The sequence below is a fragment of the Vanessa cardui genome, chromosome 21 (genome assembly GCF_905220365.1).
Source record: "Vanessa cardui chromosome 21, ilVanCard2.1, whole genome shotgun sequence".
NCBI classification, from domain to species: Eukaryota; Metazoa; Arthropoda; class Insecta; order Lepidoptera; family Nymphalidae; genus Vanessa; species Vanessa cardui.
The window spans coordinates 7,612,398-7,639,686 of NC_061143.1; the positions used below are offsets into that span (position 1 = coordinate 7,612,398).

At 30.3% G+C, this 27,289-nt stretch overlaps 3 protein-coding genes across 3 annotated transcripts; 1 reads left to right on the plus strand and 2 right to left on the minus strand.

Moving 5' to 3' along the window:
* The first annotated feature begins 547 nt into the window (after window positions 1-547).
* LOC124538702 (facilitated trehalose transporter Tret1-like) lies at window positions 548-6,381 on the plus strand. Its single transcript, XM_047115853.1, has 8 exons — window positions 548-761; window positions 2,759-2,894; window positions 3,211-3,439; window positions 3,668-3,824; window positions 4,277-4,494; window positions 4,852-5,023; window positions 5,487-5,773; window positions 5,999-6,381. The coding sequence occupies exons 1-8, from the start codon at window positions 693-695 to the stop codon at window positions 6,273-6,275; spliced, it is 1,545 nt and encodes a 514-aa protein (XP_046971809.1). The 5' UTR covers window positions 548-692; the 3' UTR covers window positions 6,276-6,381.
* Window positions 5,970-24,635, minus strand: LOC124539100. Its single transcript, XM_047116422.1, has 18 exons — window positions 24,551-24,635; window positions 18,225-18,349; window positions 17,433-18,099; window positions 17,118-17,317; window positions 16,687-16,872; window positions 16,452-16,590; window positions 15,874-16,061; window positions 14,620-14,835; window positions 13,359-13,592; window positions 13,048-13,286; window positions 12,084-12,261; window positions 11,526-11,577; window positions 9,095-9,519; window positions 8,675-8,851; window positions 8,141-8,354; window positions 7,782-7,996; window positions 7,190-7,372; window positions 5,970-6,808 (listed from the first exon to the last, which is right to left on the minus strand). Exons 1-18 carry the CDS (start codon window positions 24,567-24,569, stop codon window positions 6,527-6,529), a joined length of 3,939 nt encoding a protein of 1,312 aa, XP_046972378.1. The 5' UTR covers window positions 24,570-24,635; the 3' UTR covers window positions 5,970-6,526.
* LOC124538705 lies at window positions 11,843-15,105 on the minus strand. The gene is made up of 5 exons (XM_047115855.1): window positions 14,469-15,105; window positions 13,988-14,133; window positions 13,359-13,592; window positions 13,048-13,286; window positions 11,843-12,261 (listed from the first exon to the last, which is right to left on the minus strand). Exons 1-5 carry the CDS (start codon window positions 15,100-15,102, stop codon window positions 12,057-12,059), a joined length of 1,458 nt encoding a protein of 485 aa, XP_046971811.1. The 5' UTR covers window positions 15,103-15,105; the 3' UTR covers window positions 11,843-12,056.
* Window positions 24,636-27,289: the final 2,654 nt, after the last annotated feature.

The window sequence follows — 27,289 nt, forward strand, 5'->3', positions numbered from 1 at the left end:
TTAGGAATCATTAAAATAACATACGGCGCCAAATCTTTGATCACCAAACCGCCCATGCTATGAAAATAAAAAGATTTAATTTTTAATACTTTTTCTTTTTATGATACTTGTTTTATGCATTCAATTTCTTAAATATACAAGTTTTAGTAAATCAAGATAATTAATCTAGTTTATTAATTTATGTAATTCAAGATATGCATATATAAAATATTTTTTTAATTATAATTTGTGTCTTCGACAATCCCACAACCCTTGATACATTTTTTAAAGATAATTTATATCTATAAATAATAAAACGTAAAGTTTTGATTATAATTACTATAAAAGCCTACAGCGACTACGAATATGGTATATCAAGAATGTCGAAATCTGAAACCAAATAATATATAAATTTGTAGATAGAAATATTTGTTTAGTTTCAAGCAAATTATCTACCGGACACATTCTTACGATAGTTTTTTTTTTTTTGATTTATTTATCAAGTGAATATAGTTTAGTATTTTTTATGATGATTCTCCTTAACCAGTTAAGCAGATAAGTGGATTATTAATCATTTTCCAGCTGTTTGTGTAAGACTGAAGACGTTACTTCGGCTTTCAGCGTTGTGAATAATGTTCCTCGCGGAGAAGATTTAGTTGATTTAATATACTATTTTATTAAAGTACCCTTTTATACTTTGTATGTAATATACAATGGTGTTAAAATTAGAAATAAATGGAAACACGAAACATGTTAGTCGTTTGCGATCGACGTTTTCTCAGGTACGTAAACTTTTTTTGTTTTTTTTTTTGGTTTTTCTTAACATCAAATTAATTTATTATCTGTGCCTTTGGTGTCTATCTCTTCTATTATTTGTTTGGTAGATTGATGTGTATGTTTTTATTTACAGAAATCCCTATATTAAAAACAAAACAACATTTTTAATTGTCTTTGTGCTTCAACTCTTGGGTTCTGGTAAATTAAGGTGGCTTTCTGAAATCCTGGGCTAGTCTGGGTGGTATTTGAATTAATTAATCCATGATTAGGTTATATGTATTACAGAAGTGAAAAATTAAATATCGTTATTATAAGCATGTTTCTGATAAAAAAAAAATTTGAAGTATGCCTACATCTAAAAATTAAATCATTTTGTAAAAATATTAGAAAAAGGTTTTAATTAAATCATGGAAATCGGTAATTACAAATTTAAACGTGAACTTGTTAATTGTATGTACTCTATATCTATTTATATATCTATATCTATTTATATTTAAGTTTATAAAAAATATAATAATATCGTGTTATAGTACTTTAGTTTCTCTAATTACCTTAAGTGTGAGCAATAGCATTTCAAATATTATAATTAATATAAATATAATTTATTTATTAAAACACATCTAAAGACTTTATTATTAGCTGTATATGTTTTTACCCCTCTTTAACTAACTATTTTTATTTTAAAATATAATCAATTTATATATATACCATAAGCAGACAGATAGATATAGACCTGTATATGTATGTAGTATCTGTCTGTATTTTTATCGTAACCGTAATATTGGCATTAGCAAGTCACGCATTGAAGGTATTTAAATTAAATAAAAAATAAACGTTACGAACACCTACAAATTTGACAACATTGTATGTCTGTTTGAGCATCTTGCAACCATAAGATAATTTATCAAAATGATGTTATCAATTGATTGCGATAAGACATTGTTTGACCGATTACCATGAAATAATGGAACACATAGACGTATTAATTCATGGAGAAAGTTTATTTTTATACTGTCTCTACTCTATTCTAATTGTCATATAGATGTATTATAACTGCACTACAACTTCTTTGCTTACTAATTAATTAACCGAACGCTTTGACAGTTGATATTTATTTGAGGACGCAGAATATTTTAGCACAAATCATATCCTATACAAGTTAAAAAAATATAGTCTATAGTATTTTAGTGTTACTCGATTCTAATATACATAATGTTTCTAACTGACCTTTTTTTAAAACGTGGAAATTTTTGAACACTTGAAATTATCTTTTTTTGTTTTAAACGGTTGCGTACAACTAAACCCAAATCTCGGAGCAATTGGCACTTACATTTAAGATTATTCAGACTCTCTTATCGTATCTATTTACATAAACAATATCAAATCACTTTGAAATTATACTTTAATATAAGTAAGTAAAAAAGATTTTCTTGCGATTAGACCAAAAACCTTATCTTTAAATTAATTTAGACAAAGTTAAGGCAAACAAGAAAATACTTTGTTATTAAATTTGAATAACTCATTACAGATACAGAAGTATCATTGTTATTTTAAGATTAAAGTAAATGAACGCTTTAACTGACGATTTATGACACAATACTTGAGAAGACAAGATCTCTATACGTCGTTTCGTTTAAAATTAACACGTTTTACAATAAAATATAACATTTAACGAAAAACACATCTTAAAGCAATTATTGAATATATTAAAACTAAGTATGGGTTATTTAAAAAATGTATATTGATCAGTTACATCCAAAGGGATTTAAAATCTAGGTTGTTTTTAAGGCTTTTTGACAACTGAATTGTCTGACATTTTTTTTTGTTTTGTTTCTTCATTAGGTATATATAAGTAATAAATATTTACTGTACAAAAGATGACCACGTGGAAAGGTGATATGAGTGGTAACAGCATTTCCTATTTGAATGGGAACTCCGAACTTTACTGCAAAAAATTTATTTAAATTGATGAAAAAAAAATTACTATTAAAATATGTTACAGATCACAGCGTCAACATCATCATTTCTACTCTTATTTGACTTGGGCATGGCGATTAATTTCTCAACGATTATGATACCCGCGCTCCTCAACGCTAAAGAAGGCTTATCACTTGATGAAACACAAGCATCTTGGTTTGGTAAATTTTCAATTATTTTGTTATTCGAAATTATTCTTACAAATCTGTGGTAGTCTTAGTTATTTTTATCATTACATAGTACGAAACAAAGTCGCTTACCGCTGTCTCTCCCTATATATGCTTAGATCTTTAAAATTACGCAACGCATTTGGATGCGGTTTTTATAATAGATAGAGTGATTCGAGAGGAAGGTTTTTGTACATAATATATAGAAAATATGGTAAAGAAACACTGATAACTTTAGGAGTTTCTTATGTGATGTCCTTAATAAATTCAAATTCTGTAGTAGGTATATTTAATACGGTTTTTATTTCAGGGAGTATATCATTTTTGTCACAGCCAGTGGGTGCGTTGCTCTCTGGACCGATCGTTGATTACTTTGGTAGGAGAAAAGCTAACTTCATCGTCAATATTCCCATGTTATCAGCATGGGTTCTGATGTACTTCTCGTGGAATATTGCAACACTTTTCATCGCTAATGCCTTATTGGGCATCAGCTCGGGTATTATGGAAGCACCTATCAGTTGCTATATAGGAGAAATTAGGTAAGGACGATTTGTTAGTAACATATATTTTTTTAAATATCCTCCATCGATTCTCTTTTATTTTGTATAGTGGTTAGGGTGATCAATTGTGTTGCCAAATAATTTTACAACAACTATATGTTTTTAACATACTTTTAAAAATAGTCGGTTTATCTTTCTTCAGTCGATCGGAAACGAGCTATATTTTATAAGTGATAATATATATTTGAATGTTAAAAATATTTTCAGTGAGCCGTCGATACGAGGTGCGCTTTGCACGCTGACTCAAATGTTCACATCATTCGGTATTCTTATTATGTATTTCCTTGGTACGATGGTGGACTGGCGGACTGCGGCTCTGATATGTCTCCTTGCGCCTGTTGCATCCATGATTACAGTCGTTTTTGTAAGTATATCATGAATAATTTAAATGTACCAACCTATAATGTACTGCATATAAATGTAATAACATCACAAATGATTAATAATTGGAAATTGACGTAAACAAATTCTATCATACTTTAACAGAAATGTATATCATTGATCGTAACTTAAATGGTAGTTAAATAAAACTTTAATCAATAACCAAACAAGAATAACGAGATCACATATAAAATATGTTGTTCTCATGAAACTTTACCTATTAATGTCCACAAATACCTTGCTAAATATTTTAATTCAAACTAAAATTAGGATGAATCTTTTGATTAGTGTACCTTATTATATATAAGTAACTAGACATGATTTGAATTTAATGCCAATTTTATAATTGTACTGTCCTGTCATATATATGTACATATAAATGTATAGTAGTACAGGATCAGACATATCTTTATTTAAACCTTAAACTTTATCCAGTCACCGGAAACACCAATATGGCTTCTAACAAGAGATAGAGAAAAAGAAGCACTGAACTCTCTTTGTAAGCTTCGTGGTTGGACCTCACCAGAAAACGTGAAGAGTGAGTTCGTTGAACTGACCGCTTACAGCAAGAAATTACGAAACTGTGTCATATGTTATAATACTGACCAGGACAATAAACTTTGCGAACACGAATCAATGAATTGGTTTGTAAGGTAATAATAAGCATAGGCATTACTTTGTTGTTAAATGTACTGTTTCAATAATATAAACACGTAAGCAATATATTGTAATTAAAATAAGTCACGTTTTTCATATCAGTCACAAATATTGCAGATTTATTATTGAAGGCGCTTCTAAAACATTGATTTATTTAAAATTGAATACATTTAAAATAGCAATTTTTGGAATAAATAGTTTGATTTCATTATTACACATAAGTTTAAAGCTTTAAGTTAAACAGTAGATATAAATAAATTAACGTAACGTTAATTGTACAAAATTTATTTATTTAAAAAAATATGATTTGTAATTGAAAACAAGGGTACAGTACTAATAATAATTTGTTTCAGGCGTATTCTCAAGATTAGATATGTGATGCTTTGTAAAGAGACCTTAAGACCTCTGTCACTTATGGTGCTGTACTTTTTGTTTTTCGTGATGAGTGGTCTGGCGCCCATGCGACCGAACTTAATCAACGTTTGTGGAGCCCTTGGTACGAGTCAGGATGGCAAGCAAGTTGTGGTAATTTTTATATATATTTTTTGCTACCCAAGAACTAATTATTACAATAAGATTAGAAGCAAAATATGGATTGTATGTTCATTTATTACAATATGACTTTAAATAAGAAATTTTACTTTTATCCAAATTGTGTAGTCGACTAGTAATGTGCCAGAAAGTAGTCGTAGTAGTAAATCTATAGCAAATGTATCTAGTGGCTTTATAAATAATAGCATGTTTCCTTAATCAAAATAAATTGGACATTTATATTAAGATCTTTGTTATTAACTTAAGTGGTGTTTTTCCTAACTCTCATTATCCGAAGAGACGGAAATTTAACACGTATGGATGATTATTATAAATTTATCCAGTTCAGGAGTAATGACAAGCTATCAGTGGCATAAAAACCAAATAGCTTCAATTGGCCTCATGGTTATAAAAATGTATGTCACATATAGTAATTAATTTTATTATTTTTTTGCAGTTGATGGTGGGAGTTATTACATTCATCACGAGTATCCTTGTCATTGGACTTATTAAGGTTCTCGGCAAGCGTAAACTTGCGGTCACATCGTTGTTCGGAAGTGCCGTCTTCTGCATGATTATAAGTGTATACGCCAAAAGAAATTTGGACGATTTGGTGTTCTCATATCAACCATCGACATTCCCTACAGAGACCAGTATTATACCATTAATATTAATATATATTTTGTCCTTTTTCAATGGACTGGGAATTCCATGGGTCTTGCTCGGAGAAGTTTTTCCATTCAGGTAAATTATTTCCTAATTTTTTTATGTTTATACAAATACATAGAGTATAGTTGAATAAGTATCTTAAGCTTTTTAGATGAACATTAAATTAACTATCCAATAAATAATTAAAAGTAAATTAAATTTATACTTTATAAAGAGTCACGTAGTTTCTATACATTTCTTAATATTCAAAATTATTAAAACGTACTTAAACATAAACTTATTAATTTTTTCATTTAACAGAAGTCGAGCTACAGCACAAGGCCTATCCGCTGCAAGCAACTATATTTTCTCCTTCCTCGGGGCTAAAACCTTCATTAATCTGGAAACTGGCGCTAAGTTATGGGGAACATTTGCTACGTATGCAGCTTTTGGTTTTCTCGGAACTATTTACTTATATTTATTCTTACCGGAAACTGAAGGCAAAACTTTACAAGAAATTGAAGATTTCTACAATGGTGAACTTCGAATATTTGGTGGAAATTCCTTATTAAAATATTTTAAACGACGTAAGCAATAAAAAGAGATTAAGATAAAACCTTGAGTAAATTATTTGACTTATGATCATATGTTTATAATTCACGTAAAATCTAATTTAAGTATAATATAAATAAAGTTTTAAATTATTTGTAAACAAATATTTTTCAAACATATTTTATTAATACCATATCACTAATTATTATTATAAATAATATACACATTTTAATCACGAGCTTGAAAATATAAAACAATGAATCACATTTTTTACAAAAATACATTTAAACTATAAAATTATTGAGACGGGTCTTCAATTTTCGCTATAAATAATGGTATAGCAAACTGCGTGTCCCACAAAACGGCAAGGAATGGTCTGTTTGCTTGGAAGATCGCTGGAGGATCATCATATGATAGGGCAACGGCTGCAAATGCAGCTGCACCAACTGCGGATAGACCTTGTTCATCGACAGATAAGTATCCCGTGTGAACTGCTTGAGAAATCTCTGGAGCATAAGTTCTGTATGTTCCGAGACCCGAAAGATCAGTCTTAGGTGAGAAGATCCTTGATATGTTCATCTGTTAAATAAAATACAATCATTGGCATGAAAAGTAAGAACTCTCTAAACAAATTCCGTCCATAGTAGTTATTATACGGATATTAGAAAACATAATACAAGCTCTTATAGTGCAAGTTTAAGTAAAAACATAAACGTGAAGGGTTGTGCTTTATCACTTCACTTCCTTTTTTTCAGAGTCATTCCAAAATTGCGGTTGAGGACTATCAAAAAAAGTCTTTCACAATGATTAAATTACTTTTTGGCTCGATCAAGATATCAGAATAGATCAGAAGGGTCAATTTGACTGCAGCCGATCAAACGAGCCAGTACAAGGTATCGTATAAAGGTTTGAGTAAACCTATGCTAAAATGTTTAAGATAAATCTCATCGAGTTACTTACGTTTTTCAATACCGGTATCATATCTGTGTCCGATTTAATCGTGAATTTCGGTATTTCTAATTGTACTTCAATTTCTTGGAAATTGTGGTAGCTTACTAACTTAGTATTAGTCAAAGAGTTTAATGTTGTATCCGCGTCTGATGACTGATGCGGAAGAATCAATATCAGAGAGTATTGGTGACGCTGAAATAAAAATAAATAAATGGATATTATTGCAAAATAGCATCTTATGTAATGAGCTTGAAAAATCTAAAATCAAAATATACTTTATTCGAGCAGGCTTTTACAAGCACTTTTGAATCGTTATTTAACAAGTACTTTAAGTGAAGCTACCATCGGTTCGAAAAGTAGGTTCTATCGAGAAGAACCGACAATTTCATTAGTTACTGTTTTTCTCATCTATAAATACAGTCATTTTAGTTACATAGAATTATATATGTATGTAATTTATCCTCACTGGAAGTCCACAATTATTAATTTCACGTTTTTTTATCGTCTGCATAATCTTGTACTGAATAATAAAATTACCAGCCCTCTTTACCAGTGCCCTCTTTACCAGTGTATTTTTAAAACTTGTTCGCTTGTTACTTACCTCAAACGGCATAATTGTTATATAAGATTTGGTCGCCTCATCGATACCATACTTGAATGAATGACGCATGCGCATGAAGGGCACCGATTTAGCTTCTCCGCTGTTCAAGTGGAATATCAATAACTTGGTGGCTTCTTTATTAAATTTCGTTTCCCAAAGTCCTTTGAAGTACACAGCGTTTGCAATCACCAATTGAGTGTTGTGATTGACAGCATCTAAAATGATTTTTACATCTAGTTATTTCATTTTATAATTAGTTCATGGAGGAAAATAGTTACGTAAGGAAACAATGGGTAAGTTTTTAATTGCCTTTAAATATTTAGTTATAATATCCGTAATACTTTGTTTAAAAAACTTACTGTAAGGCAAAAGATCCTCAATCCTATTATGAGTTTGAATGGCGATCCATTTGTTCATTTGCTTCACAGCTTGCACAGGTCTCGAAAAATCCATGACTGTGACTTCACTGCCGAAGTTCAGTATGGCAGTTTCTCTAAAATTGGGGTTAATTTCGAAACCATCGCCAATAAATAAACTATTTGACACAGTCAGGATATTACGAGAGTTACGTTTCTGAAAAATAACAAATACTTGATTGTTAACGTAATTTTACTATTGGTACTTTTGTGATAAAATCTTTGTTACAACTTATAATAAAAAAAAATAATTTCTACACATTAAATTTTAAATCTTAAATTTTAGGTTGCTAGTTTCGAATTTTGTTCTACTAGATATTTTAAGAATATTAACTATTTTGCTAAAGTAATTTTCATTATAATTGTAAACTAAGCGGATATAATTATAAGATAAAATTGTTAAATAATAACTGGATTTTGAACTAAAATCTTATCTGCTTGTGAAATGAATCTTCAAAGTAATGTAAATCTTCTTACTTTCATGTCATACGTCAATCTTCTGTACGTTGGGGCTACGACTTCAGGAGTCATTCGCAATATCCTCGTTATCTCATCCTGAGCCTCGCCAAATACTGCTTGTTGCAAGAGAGCCAAAACGGTCGCGATAGATGTCGGTGAAACTATGAGGTTACCGGATTGCAGACGATTTATACTCTGTAATATAAACCAAGTACATTTTAAATCATGGGCACAGATGGATCGAGAAGATTAAAAATATTTTTATTTATTTTTATATTTTATTGCTAAAATTAAGGTAGCTACTAAGTTATTTCTATAGAATTAAATATCATAAGTTCGATAACAATATTTATTTTAAGTTAATATTGTACATAAATATTTGATAATTTAACGTGTGCCCTTCGGGAGTGAATTGGATTAATAATTTATTCTACTTACCTTCATAAGATTAACACCAAAATTCGTAATAGCGTACGTTACATTATTAAGATATTCCACGTCTGTTTTACCCACACCAACAAATCTAACAGGTTTCGTGGTGATTGGGGACTCCTCAGAATCAATAGGTCGTATTGGCTGTACTGCACTGATATAGTTAATATTATCATGATTGATCAGTGCAGATGGTTCATTATTCACTCTGTTGTCTTCTCTGTTTAATAACTGTGCTTCAGCTTTTCTTTTATTAAGTACATCTTGAATATATTTGTCATAGCTGCTGAGACCATCATTTTTGTTTTCGCTTGTAACCGCTTTCTCTTGTTTTTGATTATTTTGAGAAATCACACCTCTTCTCTGTTGTCGTACATTGTTCCATGACTGCGTTTCCACTTTACATGCGATCGCACATAAAACGCATAGCACTTGAAATAAGAGAAGAAATAACAAGTTACTTTAATTCTTCTTATTTAATTTGTGAATGATATGGTTTTTTATACGAGTCTGATTAACAGTTTGAGTTTAAATACACGAGTTTATAATTGTATTCGAATGAAATGACGACTTCGTCATTTGTAATGCAAAAAGCTTTGATGGTTCTGTATCGGTATTTATATTATAATCAAAACTATAAGAGAAATTTAAGCAAAATAGTCTTAATTTATATCGAAGTTTCATCACATACACTATGAATGAAAAAATAACATTCGTACAGCATTATACATTCAAACTTACCAATTATTCTCTTCATAACTGCACTGTGATACTATCGTTAATTTTTATTTTGTTCGCAATCTATTTATTTATTTTTGTATACATAAACTTTATTGCAAATGATATATTTATAAAAATACAAAAACATTCGCACGACTTCGAATTCAACTCGCTACTACAATAACCGTAAACAAGACTTTAGTAGTATCTTAATTTTAATCAGACGTTACTTCTGACGCATGTTACTGAATTTTAAACTCTACCACCAACATTTAGAGTTTATAATCCTGGGTTATTATTTAGATATATATTATAGTGTATTTAAATTACATCTGTCTGTGGTTTTCCCAGGCAAGCAGGTTTCCTCAACGCTTCTCTTAATGCGTCTCTGAATAGGTACGTTTTAGTGGTATCATTTAGTTGATAAAATAATAAAAGGTGAAGATCAAAGTTGATTAATGCGGTACTACGAATACTCATTAAAATATATGTAATGAATAGCACTTATAATTAAGTAATAGTCTTCGTAACTAAAATATAGTTAGATATGCTTTTTTCGTTTATACATAAAATATTTATGCCATGTGACTTTGCATCGAAGACGTAACCATAAAAACTCGAAATAACCACGTCCAAATTAGGTTTCAGTCAAATGTGACGTTTAACTAAAATATTTGAAAATTATTATGTTTTTGTTAAAAAGCAATCGCGTTATGTCAAAAAACTAGTTTTTGTTTAACGGACCTCACTTTGCCACTTCTCGATTCAAAATTAATAAAAAAAGAGGAAAACATTTATACGAATGATTTATAGTACCTATATATATTATAATATTTTGAAATTTCAATATATCCATACAGATACTTACAAACTTTTGAGCACAGTTTTATTAAAAGTTGTTGAAAGACTCAAACTATATGCAATATATGACTAAAAAAAATACTTAAAAAATATATAAATAAAAATAAAGTAAATTTATTTCTTAGGCATACTCTGAATCATCTTACGCAGTCAGAATCATTATCTTCAGTAAATTCCGTATTATCGTGCAATTACATGTACATATTTTTATATCTGTATTTATATATTGAATTATGGGTATTGAATAGTTCTGTATATATAGTATATCATGATGATTTACGCAAGGCGTCAGGAGCTGGATGCGAGTAGCCGGAGAAAGACAACAGTGGCGTGAATTTGCACTTGAAGAGGACTATGTCCAGTAGTGGACAGTATTCATTCATTCACTCTCATATGTCGATGGAATGGTTAATCCAACACAACTGGAAATATTTCATAGAACTACCGGCTTTACGTGCTTTCCGAGTTATGGAAGTGTACTTACAGTACCTTTTTTTTTCTCGCTGGAAAAACGCTTTACGCGCTTCCCCCACGTGATGGAAAGTGGGGGGGTTTTTGGAACTCCCCGGAGCCCTGAACGCCGAGTGCGCTCAAGGACACCGGGTTTACCCACTAAAAAACCAGCGGTACCCTCTCCGTCTTTCGGCGGACGCCACGGGATCGCTTACGCATACCGTGACGCCCTGACGATACTTACAGGACTAGATACTTCAGACTGCCGAATATAATTTATTTTATTGTATTATTTACCTTTATATTCTAATTATATATAATTGTATAGATTATGTAGATATTTACTGATATTAAATATGAGGAAAACATTGTTATAAAAGGGACCTTATCTTATTAAACTTACTAGACCAGGGAAACCCAGTCGACATGGCCTCCTGACCATGGCCTGACCCGACCTGTATGTATAATATTTTAAAATAACAAAATAGTTTAAAAATTAAAAAAGTAGATACATTCTGAGATTCTATAATTCGTTTTATGTGCATGTTCATTTATTCATGCATAATTCCTAAATAAAGTTATGAGTTAATCCTTCGTTCATGAATTACATCAGATTCGAAATGATTTAACACAGTCAACAATATGATTTTGTTTTTAATCACATGTAGGTATATCCTAATAGCGGGAGATTATAACTGTGTATAGAAAAAAAAATATATATAGAATTAAATAATTTATTTTACATTTGTCTTATCTTGAGTTCGTCTTCTCATTGTAATTTTTCCAATAAAATAATAAGTATTTGTCAAGTTTTGTCAAGTCTCATTAACATAGACGATTTAAATATAAGAAAAAAGAAAACAAAAATAATAGTAGTTCAATATATGATAGGAAAAGTGACGATGATTAATATTTTGCTAATTTATCTTAACCATCACGCTGGGACAACTCTTGTATCTACAATTGCTAGTTCATTTGCTGAACTTATAATTTTCTGAGCTACATAGTGGGGTGGTGTGCCGTAGTACTCGAGTGGGGCCTTGTATTCGTATAACGGTGTGGAAATCAAGCGAACTGCCCTTCTTTGAACGGAGCAAACGTAGGAAATATTTGAAGTCTTCTTCAAAGCTGCTTTAAACCTGGAAATCAAAAATATCAATTATTATTAATAAAATAGTAGTACTAATATATATACTAATAAAATATTTAAATACAGCTATCTATAGAAAGTATACTAAGAATTCATCCAATTAGATAACCATTTATTCCTATCAAACCATATGACACGCTCGCACGAGCGTATGCGTAGGTAATATGTAACGGTATATCGATTATGTCTATTCAGGGGAAATACGGAGAAAATGACATGGTGTTTGGTTTTTAATCATATTTATTTAATAGTATTATAATCAGTTTCCATCGTTTTTGGTTATCTTTATTTTATTGACTATCAGTAAAACAGCCTTTTACTTAAGTATGATAAATTTGTATAAATATATATACAAATATATATGTATATATATAATCTAGTTCTGCTATATCATTGTGATTGGCTAGTTTAAGAATGCAGTGCCTGAATTTATAAATTACATTTCTGGACAGCGCTCACGTCATTAGCACGGACTCGTTTGGTTTGTAAAGAAATAATTGTTTTTCCACTCTTGTGCAATGCTCGCAAACAAAACCTGGTAACCCAGATCTTACACAGCAACCACTTATGGGCGAATTATCGTCTCATTGGACTATGACAGTCAGAAAATAGAAGTGCATTAGCACTTGTAACTGACTATATATTTGTACACTTTATGTTCAGATTATTCATCTCTATCGAAAAATGCCGCATTGGTTGAAATTCCGTCAAAGTAACTTTAATATTGTATAATTCTAAACTTGAATATTGAAATAATCATTGATCGGTTACTTACACTGGATTCGTTTGAAGCTTCACCATAGCCTCTTTCTTTCTTAAAAGCAAAACGGCGTTTCTTACAGCTGCTGCACCAATCACTGACGGGCATTCATTGCAGAGAACTTTATCTACCATCAAACCAGATATACAAACAAATGTTGCAGCCAGTTCAATCTCACCGGGATGTAAGTTATCGCACCACCATGACAGATATGTTATAAACTCTTGTGGTACTACAGGCTGGGACGGGAATTTCTGAAATAAACAATTACTCATAGAGAATTACTTTGATGAGGATATTGATTATTCAATATTTAGGAGTCTTACCAATTTATATAGTACAGCTTTTTCAGCTGCTAAAAGATTTCCAGCTGTAAAAGCGTGGCTCGCGAACCTAACTAAACGCTTTGCAGTAGCAGCATGACCGTGAATTTTCTGCGCAATCCAATAGCAAGCTGCTGCGACAAGCTGCAACTTCTCTAACTGGACGTGACCAACGGCTAATATTGAATCCAGATACCAAATCGCAGATTGAACTACTGCTGGATTTCCATCTGAACCCTGGAAATTTTTAAAATGCTTATAAATAATACTCGTAGTCGCCGCGACTTTACTCGCGGTTTAGGGTGTCGGTTGTCATGTGTAAGCAAAAAAAGTGACCTATGTCCATTCTTGGAGTTCATGTTTGCTTCAAGCCTATCTTAGTAATATACTGGTGCATCTTATTCTCCAATAGAGAGAGAACATTTTTTATCTCAACAATGTCTTTAAATTAAGTTCAAATTTGGACTGCACTTTTATAAATATATATTTCTTTTATGAACGTTAGCGATTATGGTACGCAATTAAAGTCCATCGCTGTGTCAGCAAAGACTTTCAGGTAACATAAGTGCTTATTATTTTAATAAAATGTTGTTTCCGTCTAATTAAACCACTTAAACAGTAATTTAACTCACGTTAACTTTTATCAGCCAGTTGATTACACAGGCACGTGTTATGTTTGGTATTCTTGGCACCACTGTTCTGTTCTCCACATTCAAAAGATACGTAAATAAGTCTGCTGTATAGTCCCGGTTTAAACATTTCATGTATGACTTTTTAACTAAAATTAAAAGATAAGCAATTAATATTAACAAACATCTAATCCAAACTCATACTTTTATTAAATACCATAGCGTATGTTCCTCGGGATATAACACTGTAGGCAATTAACATATAACTATATAGAAAATAGTTTTAAAGAATAGGTTATAAAATATTTAATATCTCAGCACCAAAATATACAAATAATTTTTACTATTTAAGATAACGCCTGAAAAATGTTGTTACAAAATTAAGCAACAGTAAGTAATTAATGCGCATCAACTTCTTTCTCCAAATATTTAAGAGCAAATCAAATATTGTTTTATACGTGTATATGATCGGATAAATACTAACGTGAATCTGGCGACTGTAAATTGTCTTGCAGGCGTTCATTGAACAAACGTCGTCTATGTCTCTCATCCCCTTTCTCATATTTCACCATCGGCGAAAGACCTTGCAATTCTCGACTATGCGGTCTCTTAAGACTCCTTTTTATATTTCTCACTTTATTTGGTTCCAATATTGGTGATTTTAGAGCTGGTGTAGCTGCCTTTTTTGTTTCTCCGAGACAATTCTTTTGACGATTATCTTTGAAATATCGCAATTCTTTATGTTTACTTTCATCAAGTGCACACTCATCATCACTTATAACAATAACACTACAATCTTTAATGCTTTCGTCCTTAAACACTTTGTAGTCCCAGTCTAAGTCTTCAGTATTCTGTCGAACAGTAACATGCCGTGCATTTATCTTAATAGGACATTTAATTTTTGTTTTTATTTTTTCTACTTTTTCATTTTTGTGACTAGGCCCTGCATTATTAACGATATTATTTGATTGTTGATTGATAGTCTTCAATGGATGCCTCTCAATTTCTGTCTCCTGTTGTCTCTTTAACACGTTTTGTGGTATTGGAGGTAACGGTTCTGTAGGTAGAGGTATCTTCGATTTCACCTTCATCCTAATATTTTCTTTATCCATATCCATTTTAATAATAAAAGTAATATTTAAATACTAATATTTATACATAAAGTCTTTCTTTCGTTACTTTCTTTTGCGTTTGATCACGACCGGCGTGAGCAATTAATTTCTGTGACAACTGAATGACGATTATATTTAAGAGTACCCGCTTTATATTTGAGTCAAACATTACATGTCGTGTTCAATTTAAACCAGACAGACAAAATTAACCATAATCAATTTTATAATTGATATTCCTTATTACATGAATAATTTAAATGTGTAATATGTTTTTGCTCTAACCTATAGCAATAATCATGGCGATCACTTCAAAAACATTAATGTTGTTGTTTTGCAGCACGTTATGTATAGCGGTAACCACCATCAAATCGATCTTTTAAAAACTTCCTTCATAAAAAATACTTCATGATATGTATATGGCAATATCGTTTAAAATACAACGTCTACAGTAAAGGAGAACATTTCAGCAGGCTCATAAATAAAAAATAAGCATATTTCTGTAAAAATAAATAATTTATTCTTAAAAATATCACATCGTCTAAATAATAAATAAACTTAACGCTAATTTAACCTAAGCTGTGTACTTTATCATTATCAAATGCATCTGGTTCCATTGGAAATATCTATTTCTTAAAAGAAAACTCCACAGCAAAAACAAACAAAAATATGAACTTAATGGAGTGGGACGTAACTAGAATAACAACAGGGTCTTTTAACTTTTAAGATTAACAGATTAAAAAGATTTTTAAATTAAAATACCATTCCGGTATTTTTTTAAAGCGAAAAGTCTGATGGCGACTGTGGGTCAGTGACTTTGCCGGCTACAACTACTAAGTTGTCCAATCGGTCGACGATGTAGAAGACAAATGGATGCTCGACGGAAAACTTTCGGGGTTCTTTGATTTCAGTCAAGGGAAGATTCTTTAATGAAGCCAATTCATCAGCTTCATCGACAGCGTTGCTTGCTAAAAGAAAAAAGAAACATTATAATATTTCAAAAAATATATCAGATTAGTAATTTATTCCAACGACAAAACGTCCAGGCTGGACCATGAATGTAGAACTAATAATTTAGATAATTTAAATTTTAAATAAATATGAATTAAAAAATAATATAGTAATTGAATTGTTTTCAAAATTTCAATTTGACATTATCAATAAATACAATTATTGTAGTCGATATCTGTGAGTGAATTTTACGGTGAGCTTCCAATTTTCTTCTTACAAAATACTAAAGATACAACTATAACTGGTAAAGCAAAGAGTTTAATAAAGCCAATTTACTCCAATTGATTCAAATGAAGTACAAATTTTGTTATTCTAAATATTTCAAAATTACTACTAGTTCAAATTACCTCCAACCATTGATGCCGACGTATCTGTGTTGTCAACGCGAACGGCTACATTTTGTACGAGCTCTTGTACAAACAAACCTTCTTTAGAAGATATTCCTGTTAAATCTGCCTCCCGACCAAAGATGCTACTCACACCAAACTGTAACAAATTAAATTTCGAATATTTTACAAATATAAAAAACGAGGAAAATGTATCGCAAATTTAGTATACATTTTATATCTGACATCTCTTTACCTTAGCCAAAGCTGTAAGCGGCTTAGTTGTTGTCTCTACATAGAAAGTGGGTAAGGAAACTTGTAATTCCTCTTCTTTAAGATTTTCTTGGATGTCCGGTAAAGACGTAGCTGGTAAATCAGCGATCAGTCTTGTAAGACCGTCGCGCGTCCGTGGCACGAGAAGCATCAGAGCATAGCGACCACCCTAAAAAGAAGAGTTTAAAAATCACAAGAAATAAGTTATAGCACTAGTTAAACTAAAGAAATTAAGATAATATTGACTTCAGACAATACACTTACGCTATCACCTATCGCTTTGAATAAGCTTACAAGATTAATTTTACGTTAATACGAATGCAATAAAATTAAAACACTTATTTACAAATTGTGTCATTTTGTCGTATATATTGTTAAAATGGTTAATAATAAATTTAGTGGCAGTTCACTTACATCATAAGGTAAGAAAATGGCTTCACTGTCCAAATCTGGTAAAGAGCTCGTCTTAAAAGTTCCCTGAGTTTTCATCATAGGAACTTGCTTCTTCTCAGTGTTGGACTTGTAAAATACACCGGGTTCTACTTTGTTGAATGGTTTCTTCCATGACCCACGGAAATACATACCGTTGAAGATCAACATCAACGAGTTACTTGCTGAAAACATAAAATAATTAGATTAATAGCCCAAAACAAATATAAGAATTTAGATAGGTTGATAGATAACAATATAATTTGAGTTAATTATATTGTTTAGATGTAGGAAACTTACTTTTACTAGACTTCTTTCCAACACTATTGACAGAAATGCTTGAAGCTATATCATTCTTTTCGTTTAGTACTCTTAGACTGCGCGCATGATTTCTAGCTTCAACTGCGACCATGGTTTCTTCCTCATCGCCAAATTCCTTTGAATCTTCGGAAGTCTTCACAAGCTTTATCTGTTCTTTAATGTTCTTAGCAGGTTTGTATTGGATGTGAGAAATGTCCACTTTTTCTGGAATGTCTTCAACAGCGTATGTTATTAATTTCTCATCAGACTCTTTTGGCGGAATGATATCAGGGATTTCTTCATTATTAACATTCTTTTCAGCGTCATCGTCTTTCGGTTCCAGAGAATTGTATCTCTCAACAGACCGTACCTCAGTTAAGTAATAATCTTCTAGAATTTTCTTGTAATCATCATTTATTGTATAATTTTTGTAAACGTAAAAGAAGTTTTTCAACTCTGGCTGATTATATTTGTATTCATTTCTGTATTTAAGGCGATCCATTATGTAACGATAAGTTTTTCTTGTAAGATTCTGATCATCGGGTAAGTGCAAAGCTGAAACTAGTTGATTTCTCGTATCACCGCGCGCTCCTTCGGCTAATATAGCAAGAATAGCTGAATATCCCAGAGGGGAGAAAGCGATGTTCTTATCATCGTCAATATAGCTCTGTAATAAATATAAAAATACTCATTAAATAACGCAGTATAGCTTGATTCATACGAGAATATATTGAATTTAAATAATAATGTTTGTTTATAGGTATACTTAAATTTCTATTAAAGTTATTGTACCTGTAAGATAGTCGTAGAAAGTTCATTTGTAGCTTCTCCAACAAAACTTGTAATTTCGGATTTTTGATTGGATCGCTGCTGGCGCACCCATCGTGCGCTTGTCAGCCCAACGGCCACCACTAAAACTGTAATCAAAAACATTGAAAATTATGGTAAAATACACAAGAATTTTATATACACTATAATAAAATACAGTAACGCAAATTTAAATGTACATACATATTATGAAAATTTGTTAAGGTAACTAAACGCATTGAAAACTTCTAAAGTGGAAATAATATAACGAAATATTTTTCTGATTAACTTTAATTATATGTCCCCAGACTTTTATTTGGTAATTGCGAATTTCTCATACGTTATATACTATACAAAACAATGAACATTTTGCTTCGTTATAATTCAGCGGTACCGTAATCTATGGACTGTTTTCAAATTAAATTTTCTACACACCAAGAACCAGTGGCACGCATTAAGATAAATAAAGCCATTTAATTAATTATAAATACAGAATTACTTGTTTTATTAACTGGTCTAACAAGAGCCGTATGAAATTAACATACATAGGAAACAAGATGTCCTTATTCAAACGTAGCATCATTAAAGATAACTGATATTGATCAAACTAGTTGTGAACGAAGATTGTAGGTCGCTAGCGGTAATAGTGCAGTACACGGTACACGGAGATGCAATTTATGCGTTCCCACGGACTAAAGAAACATTTCTATACACTGCTCTCACTTATATAGTAGCTATATTTTAGTTCAATATACTTTGCTATAGGAAATAAACAGGACTTATGACAAAGAATAACCACGTGGAAGAGTAACATAAGTGGTTAGTACGAGTGCGTCTAATCCGATGATTGCGGGTTCAAACCCAGACAAGCACCACTAAATATTCATGTGCTTAATTGGTGTTTATAATTCATCTCGTGCTCGTCAGTCAAGGAAAACATCGCGAGGAAACCAACATGTCTAATTACGACGAAATTCTGCCACATGAATATTTCACTAACGCGCAATGAAAAAGTGTTGTGGAATATGTTCTAAACCTACTCCTCAAAGGTAGAAGAATCCTTTGTCCAGCTGTGGGAAATTTACTGGCTGTTAATGTAAAAAAAATTGTATTGTAATGTATTGCAAACCTTTCCTTGGGCGTTTAATTAAAACAGCCCTCCTGTCTCCGTTTGTGGTAAAAATAAATAATAGTGGACAATTTTTATGAAACAACTTAAAGGTGTAAATAAGGATACTTATATTTAGTACTTATTGTGTTACTTTGCATTAATAGACATTGTAATCGATATGTAATCTTCTTTCTTTCTTTGAAGGAAGACTCAGATTGTCTTAGAATTACCCAAGGTAACAACAAAAAAATGTCTGTACTAATTAATTTGAAAAAATATTTAATATATTTTTATTAACACGTGCAAAAACGAGGTTTCAGATACAACATCGCTCGCCATCAACCCGTAACATGTATCCTTACTTTCACATTTAGATTTATTTTACATAATTTTACATATTTATTTATTTTAAATTAAATATATGGTATATATGTACATTTAATTTATAATCGAACGAGCACCATATAAGTTAGCTTATAAATAAATTGATAGGGTTTCTATATAATCTACTCTGTTAAAACTCGCTGGTGTCAAACAGCAGTTCAATACATCGAGCTGCAAAACATCAACATTTTTAGGATTTGTTTTGTTGTAGTATGAGTGTACTCACAATAATTGCTGCTTGGAATATATCATATACAATTTAGTATTATATATATAATTATAACATGGATAGATGTCTTAAATTTGTTTTTTTAAAGTGTTGTAATATCGAATTGGGGCACAATCCTGTAATGATATGCATACAGTGTGGCATTAAATAAATAAAAAAATAAATAAAATCAACATCTATACCGTTCAGCCGATAGAAATGACTATGTCGTAAACAGGGACAAGACAAGCATCTTGATTTTTGCTATTAATTATACATCTAAGTGATTAACATCTGACATTAACGTTATACAAAGTATTAATAGTATAAAAAAACGTCAATAGGAATACTGCTTATTGTTTATGTGTATAGTTTTCTATTGTTTGCAATCGCTGATTGATAATAATAGTTGACACAGTAACTCCTTGCTAATAAACTTACGGTTTTTCCGATATATATAGCTTAGTGTAAATAGTATAATAATACTGTGTCTCCTTCTTTCAAATGTCAAATCAATTATTAAAGAAATAGATAAATCACTGTTTATTATTCACTACATAACGTTTCTTAGTAAAGCCGTTATTGTTTAGCGGCTTGTGTAGTAAGTAGTAACATATAGTTTAAGCAAAAAACAAAATAAATATTTATAAAGTATAATTGTATTCAGATGCCATATACTGTAATAAAGTATGTATACATTTAGGAGATTCCTTTACCTATTAAACTGGCAAGAAGAAAAAAAAGAAAGAAAAACAAAAGCGCGCGAAACTGATTTCAAGCGCCATTAATTTATCTTTTTGGACGCGGGCTGTAATGTCGATATTGGCGCAACTTGTTATTTCGGTAAAAATTGTGCATTGTGTTTTATTTTGGACTAGTAAGCTTAACTGAGTAAGTAGTTTACTTCAAAATATATGATTTGGTTTGTTAGTAAATTGCTTTAAGTATTATAAATTCTTACTTTATTTTCAAATCTCTTTCACTTCTGTCTACTAAATATACTTGTATATTCATATTAGTTCCCGACCGCGGATAAGACTGCGTGTAAGTATACAGGTGTTAAGTACTTTTTTCCGGGATAACAGTAAACTATTCCTGACTATAATATAACTAAGTTGAAATAAAGTAAGTTGTACATGACAAGTTGTTCTATAAAAAGTAATAAACCTAAATATAGATATATAAATACAAGAGAAACAATGTACTATTATTTCATTTAAAATATCATTACGAATTACCAGAGTTTAACAAATTTTAAGTTCAGCTCGCATTTACAACCCACTACGTATAAACAGCGATTACAAACATTACACACTCGAATACTATGAAAAAAATCTAAATAATAGTAAATTTTACAAATATTTTGATAAATAATGTATCTATTCTTGCCACTATTCCTCGCGGTCAAGATTTATACAGTGCCTAACTATTTTTAATTCATATTTGTATTTATTTAAGTACGTTATTCTTATGTTAATAAATAATAGACATACAATAAATAAATACATATAACGAAATTAAAGTGTCTGTAATATTAAAATAGCCCTTTTTTATTCAATGCATATATATGTATGTACACACGGTACATATACCAAAATAACATTTTTTACAATTTTTTGTCTGTCTATCTGTCTGTTCGTTCCGACTAATCTCTGGGACGCCTGGACCGATTTTGACAAGCCTTTCACCGGCAGATAACTGATATATTAAGGAGTAACTTAGGCTACAATATATTTTTTTGTTGAATTCAAACGCGTACAAGTTCGCGGGCACAGCTAATATATAATAATATTTTTTCAAGCTTGTTTAAAATAATTGAAAGTTTTACTATTTTTAATACTATATATATATATATATATATATATATATATATATATATATATATATAGTATTAAAAAATATATATATATACTATTGCAGTGATATATATCATTATTTACATAATATAATCTTTGACCTCCTTCGACATAATATTATCATGGTCAGTACGTACAACGCGGCCGTGCGCGCGATATATACGAACACTATTAATGCATGACACGGTGCACTTAAGTTAGATCAACGTTGATTTTATGAGCTCGGTAGAAAGTCGATGTGAGAACGGATGCGAAAGACCGACATCATCGCCTGGAATACATTTTTAAACTTTATTTTTAGCGTGAATAACGTGCACTATTATTTTGTTGTAGGGATTCGTGCGAGCCCCTTTGTATGTACCACCAATCAACACATATTCTACCGCATAATAGCCATAGTTAACATTGCTGTGTTCCGGTTTGAAGGAGTAGGCCAGTATAACTAAGGGCCCAGGGACATATTATCTGAAGTTATCGGCGCAATGGAGATATAAGGCATGTTTTTTTTGAAACTGCCAACGTCTATAGGCTGTGGTAACTACTACTATATTTTTCACGTTTTTCATAAGAAAAATCGCTATTGTAAGTAATAGAAAAACAGTGTCTAAGATAAGTTTTTATTTGATGTAATAAATTAAGAACTAGTCTATAGTACATTCTTACCTAGTCTCGTACAAGTAAGGCACGGCAAGTGCGCGGTGAACGTACTGCGTTGACCCTACGCTATTGTACTCTCATGAACGAGTACCGTCAACATTAAAATACTATTATAGAATTAGATGCTAAATTCTAGCTCATTTCTTTAAATAAATACATTAAAAAATATGTCCCATTAATAACAAACTAATATAATAACGATAACAAGTTAAACAAAATATTCATGAAATTAAACAATGGTTTGAATTTTATAACATATTTTTTTTTTGTTCCTTGTGATTGAATAGAAATTATTAAAAAATATTTCAATAAAACTTTTTTCAATTATAGAGAAAAAGAAGAAAACAAATGTGTCGAAAAAAATATTGAAAAAAAGATTTCATTTGAATTTGGAACAAGATTAAACGATTAAATATACACAAATAAAAAAAAAATTAAAGCATATTTTTTTGTTAATTCTACTCTACTAAGCAATCTAGCGCATACCGGCTGGGAAAGTAATCAGTGAGCTCATTCGGACAATAAAATCATTACACTGTATTAAAAAATAAATGCCCGTACTATTAAAAGTGCACGCCGTAGTCAATTTTTTGTTTCGTTTTTTAACGTAAAGAATACTAAAATCATTTAAATCATTATTGACCAACTTTTATGTATGTGTTCACAGATAAAATAAAAATATCTACTATCAAATAATTAAAAAAATATATAAAAGTATTGTTGTTTTCGTATTTAAAACTAATTTAGTAAATATGATAGACTCATTAAATAATCGTATGTACTAACCACTTAGCCACCCCAATTCCAAATAATAACATCAACATTTAAACAAACAAACCATTTCCAAATGGTTAAAATTAGGTATTCAAATTTAGACAAATTTCTACCTTCATTCGTTGCTAACAAATAGAAGAAATAGAAAAAAAGATTCAAATGAACGAGCTTGACTTTATTAAAATAATAAACAAACAACTCCGTCCGCGTAAAAAGGGACGGTAAGTTTTTACTTCACATATTAATACGTAATAAATACGTATAAATGATATTGAATCGAATTCCGTGAAAAACCGCAAAAGTCTTTCCAAGATTATTAAACGCTATTGTTTCCATCGCGTATGTGAAATATTATTACTCTCACGTAGAAAGACGAATAATTATTATCCATACAGCGGATGTCAACATACAAGGCTGCAATACAAATTGATGCACAAAAGTTATATATTACAAAATAATGTTTTATCTGTTAGCCAATCGGAATTACTCTCGAGGCTAGAAATAATTCGATTTTTAAAACATCTCATCAATGTTCACGCGTCGAATTGTGCTATCAAAATGATCGCAATTTTATTTTTCGTTTTAATCGATTTTTATTTGAATATGCCGTTTTTAGTTATTTACCTCCCCAGAACTAAATATGTTTTAATGTCTCTTTATAATAAGATAAATATAATTTTTTGTGAAATGTTATGTTATGTTAAAAACCACAACGAGGGTTCCGTACAAGCTTAATGAGTAGTTCGTCCATCACGTGAATTTAGGGCTTAATTTTATTTGTGATTCATACAGATACAGCTTTTTTATATTTTTCTGTGTACTTCTGCCTCGTCACAGTGGTTCTTGTCTAATTTCATAATTCCAGATCAAAGGGACGTTTAAATTTTAACTTTTTCAAGGAATTGCAGACTTGAATATCTCATATTTATTGAAAGTACAACGTGTACTTCGTTTGATTTCCTCGTGCTCCTGAAGAGAATGTCTCGAATGTAGACGGACATAAATATATGGAATAAATTGATCCTATAAGGGTTTCGATTTTTCTTTTAAGGTATGGAACCCTAAAATCACTTATAAAATTTCAAATAATAACTACACCTTTCCGTTTCTTTTTTATACAAATCATTTAAAGCAATTTCTTGTAAATGTCCATAGCCAATAGGTTAGTAGACACATGTGGCAGATTGCCTGACACATGCAGGTGTCCTCGCGTTATTTGCCTTTACCACGAGACGAATTATAAACAAAAATGCGACTTTATAATCTAGATTTATATCTTACTGTTTATAATTTCATATAAGAAACATAGATCTAAACTTACCCAAGTATAACGGCTTCATTTTACAGATCACTCGCTCCAGCTAATAACTGTAAAAAGAAAATATGTTAATTGATCGACATGTTATTTCATTATCCATACAAACAACATAATTTAGTGCTCTCATATATATATTTTAATAATATATAACAATTTTATAAGAAAAGGAATAATTTTATTCATTAACATTTATATTTAGTTCAAAAAAAGGTGTTTAATTTGTCTGACAATTTACAAAGTCGATCGCTTATGTATCTTCATAAATTATACGCATTTTTATTTCATATGAATTCGAAAAATAAAATCACATACATTTACATGTATATTTAAATAATATTGTTAAGGCTTACTTTGTATTCACAGGTAAATGATAATTGTATTACTATATTACTCAAAAGAAAAAACACGGTACACCGCAAAAGTCATGCATTATGTAGAATCATGGTCTTGAAATAATAATGATAGAATCAAATCTGTCAAGTCAGAATATAGCTATAATAAGTGTTTTACAATGTTTTCTGATTTTCCTGTAAGTGTTTTCTTTGTGTACATCGGTTTTAATCACGTTACATAGCTAATGATTATTCAACCGAATAATTTTAACTTCGATATTAAAAATTGTAATAAGCAAGTGATTGCGCTGTGATTTGTATATTAGATATGTATTTTTTACGAGTCTTTTGTTAAGTTTTTCTTAGTTGAAAGATATTTTCTTAAAATATAGCATACTTATCAGTGCTATTATGATTAAAATCCATTATTGTATAGTAAAAAACCGAGGAGATACCAATGCAATTGTATTCATTTACCAAAGCGTAACCAAAGTGTAATCAAGTTGTATAATTTTACTAAATTGTAACTACTGAGTTTCTCGACGGTTCTTTTCGATATTATTTATATTCTGAACCAAATTTAATTTGTGAAGTGATGAATTAATTAAATAATTTAACTATCCAAAACTTGAGTTGCTTAAATATTTAAAATACAGATAATTCTATATTTGAAATTACGCTGTCTATATTTTGTAACACTATACCGTGAAACTCAGATGTATCACAAAAATCAATTTTTTTACTTATTAATAATAATAAAAAAAACTTTCATCTTCATGAAGATTAGCAATGTTAATTGATTTTCGTGATTTTCCTCATTATATATCGCGTGACTTCAAATGAAAAACGTTAGAAATTATTAAGTCCGGCTAACATTATTCGTGTTAATGAATACCTAACAGTTTATATAAAGAATCACTAATTACAGTATTAAAGAATATTATTTAGTTAAAAAATAAGCTCGCAATATGTTGCAAGGAGTTTTTATATATTGTAATCGTTTTTATTTTAATTAATACATACGAGTTAATTTAAAGTTTTTATATTATTCAAATTAAAGACAAAATTTATTATTTTTTTTTTACATAAGTTTATACCAAAGTAAGCTAAGTTATTTATTCGATATTGTTAGATAGTTTTAGCATAAAATAAAAATAAAAACTATAAAAATAAATATGAAACTCTGATATGTATTTATCATTGAAACGAGTTATTTATAAAAGATGAGTACATATTTATAGAAGATCAACGTGACATCACATTCGTGTAAATGAATTCAAATATTAAGTAGTCGCCTTCGATGACAACCTATATATACCTCAAAAAATTTGTAAGTAAAACCGGCTCCATCGATAAACACTTCAAATACCTAAAATAACCTTAGATCCAATGATGCCATCGCCATAATTAATCCTTTAAAATGCCACTACAAATTCTGCATTGAAAATTATTAAAAAAAAAATACTAAGACGAATCAAAAGTACGCTTAAAATAAAATCGAAATTTCGTATAATGCGGTTGAACAAGTAAGTTTGACCTACATTAAGCAGTTGTTAAAATACTTACGAGCAAGGCACAGGCACAATTTAAAAAGATACACAGATTAAAAAAATAAATTGTCAAAATGCGCGGGAAGAACGGCCGCGTTCGTGCTGTGGCCGATCGTGAATGACGTGCACGGAAGCTGCTTCGCCACACTTTATATCAACATTTAACAGTTATGTTTGAATAAACAACAGCCCGTATAGAACTGACAGTGGAAACTAGAAAAATGTGAAAATGTAACTTTTAATATCGTGTGTTAATTAAAATTATACGTATTAACTAAAAGAAATAGTAACTACATTAAAAGACATGTTTAGAAATAAAAGTAAAAAACTATTTTAATTTAATAACTGCTTTCAACCATAGAATTTTCTTTCGTATAGGAATATTATGTATATTATTGTATATTTTTATATTATGCTTTTCCAATATTAGACATATTGGAAACTCATAATCTAGCAAAGCACTAACTTCTGTACGTTTGTAACTGCAACAGACTGATCAATAGTCAATAAAATGAAATATAAATACATATTCGCAATGATAAATTAAATCAAGATATAAATTTTAAACTTATCCTTTAAAATATTGTATTCGTTCTTATATTGTAATTGTTATAGTAGCCTTATAAAATACCTACAGCTAATTTTTATTAGCAAAGCCTGTCTATAAGATCGTAGTTCTCTAGCACATGTCCCGATATCGAGTGCGCGAAATCGAATTAAATGTGACAGAAGCAAAGAAACGGCAAAGAACCATAAAACGTAAAAATCATAAAGATATTTTTTATAATGGCCAAAAGAAATTTCAAATCGAAATCCGATGGACACGCACAATTGTATCTACAGTATCGGCTGAATAAAAT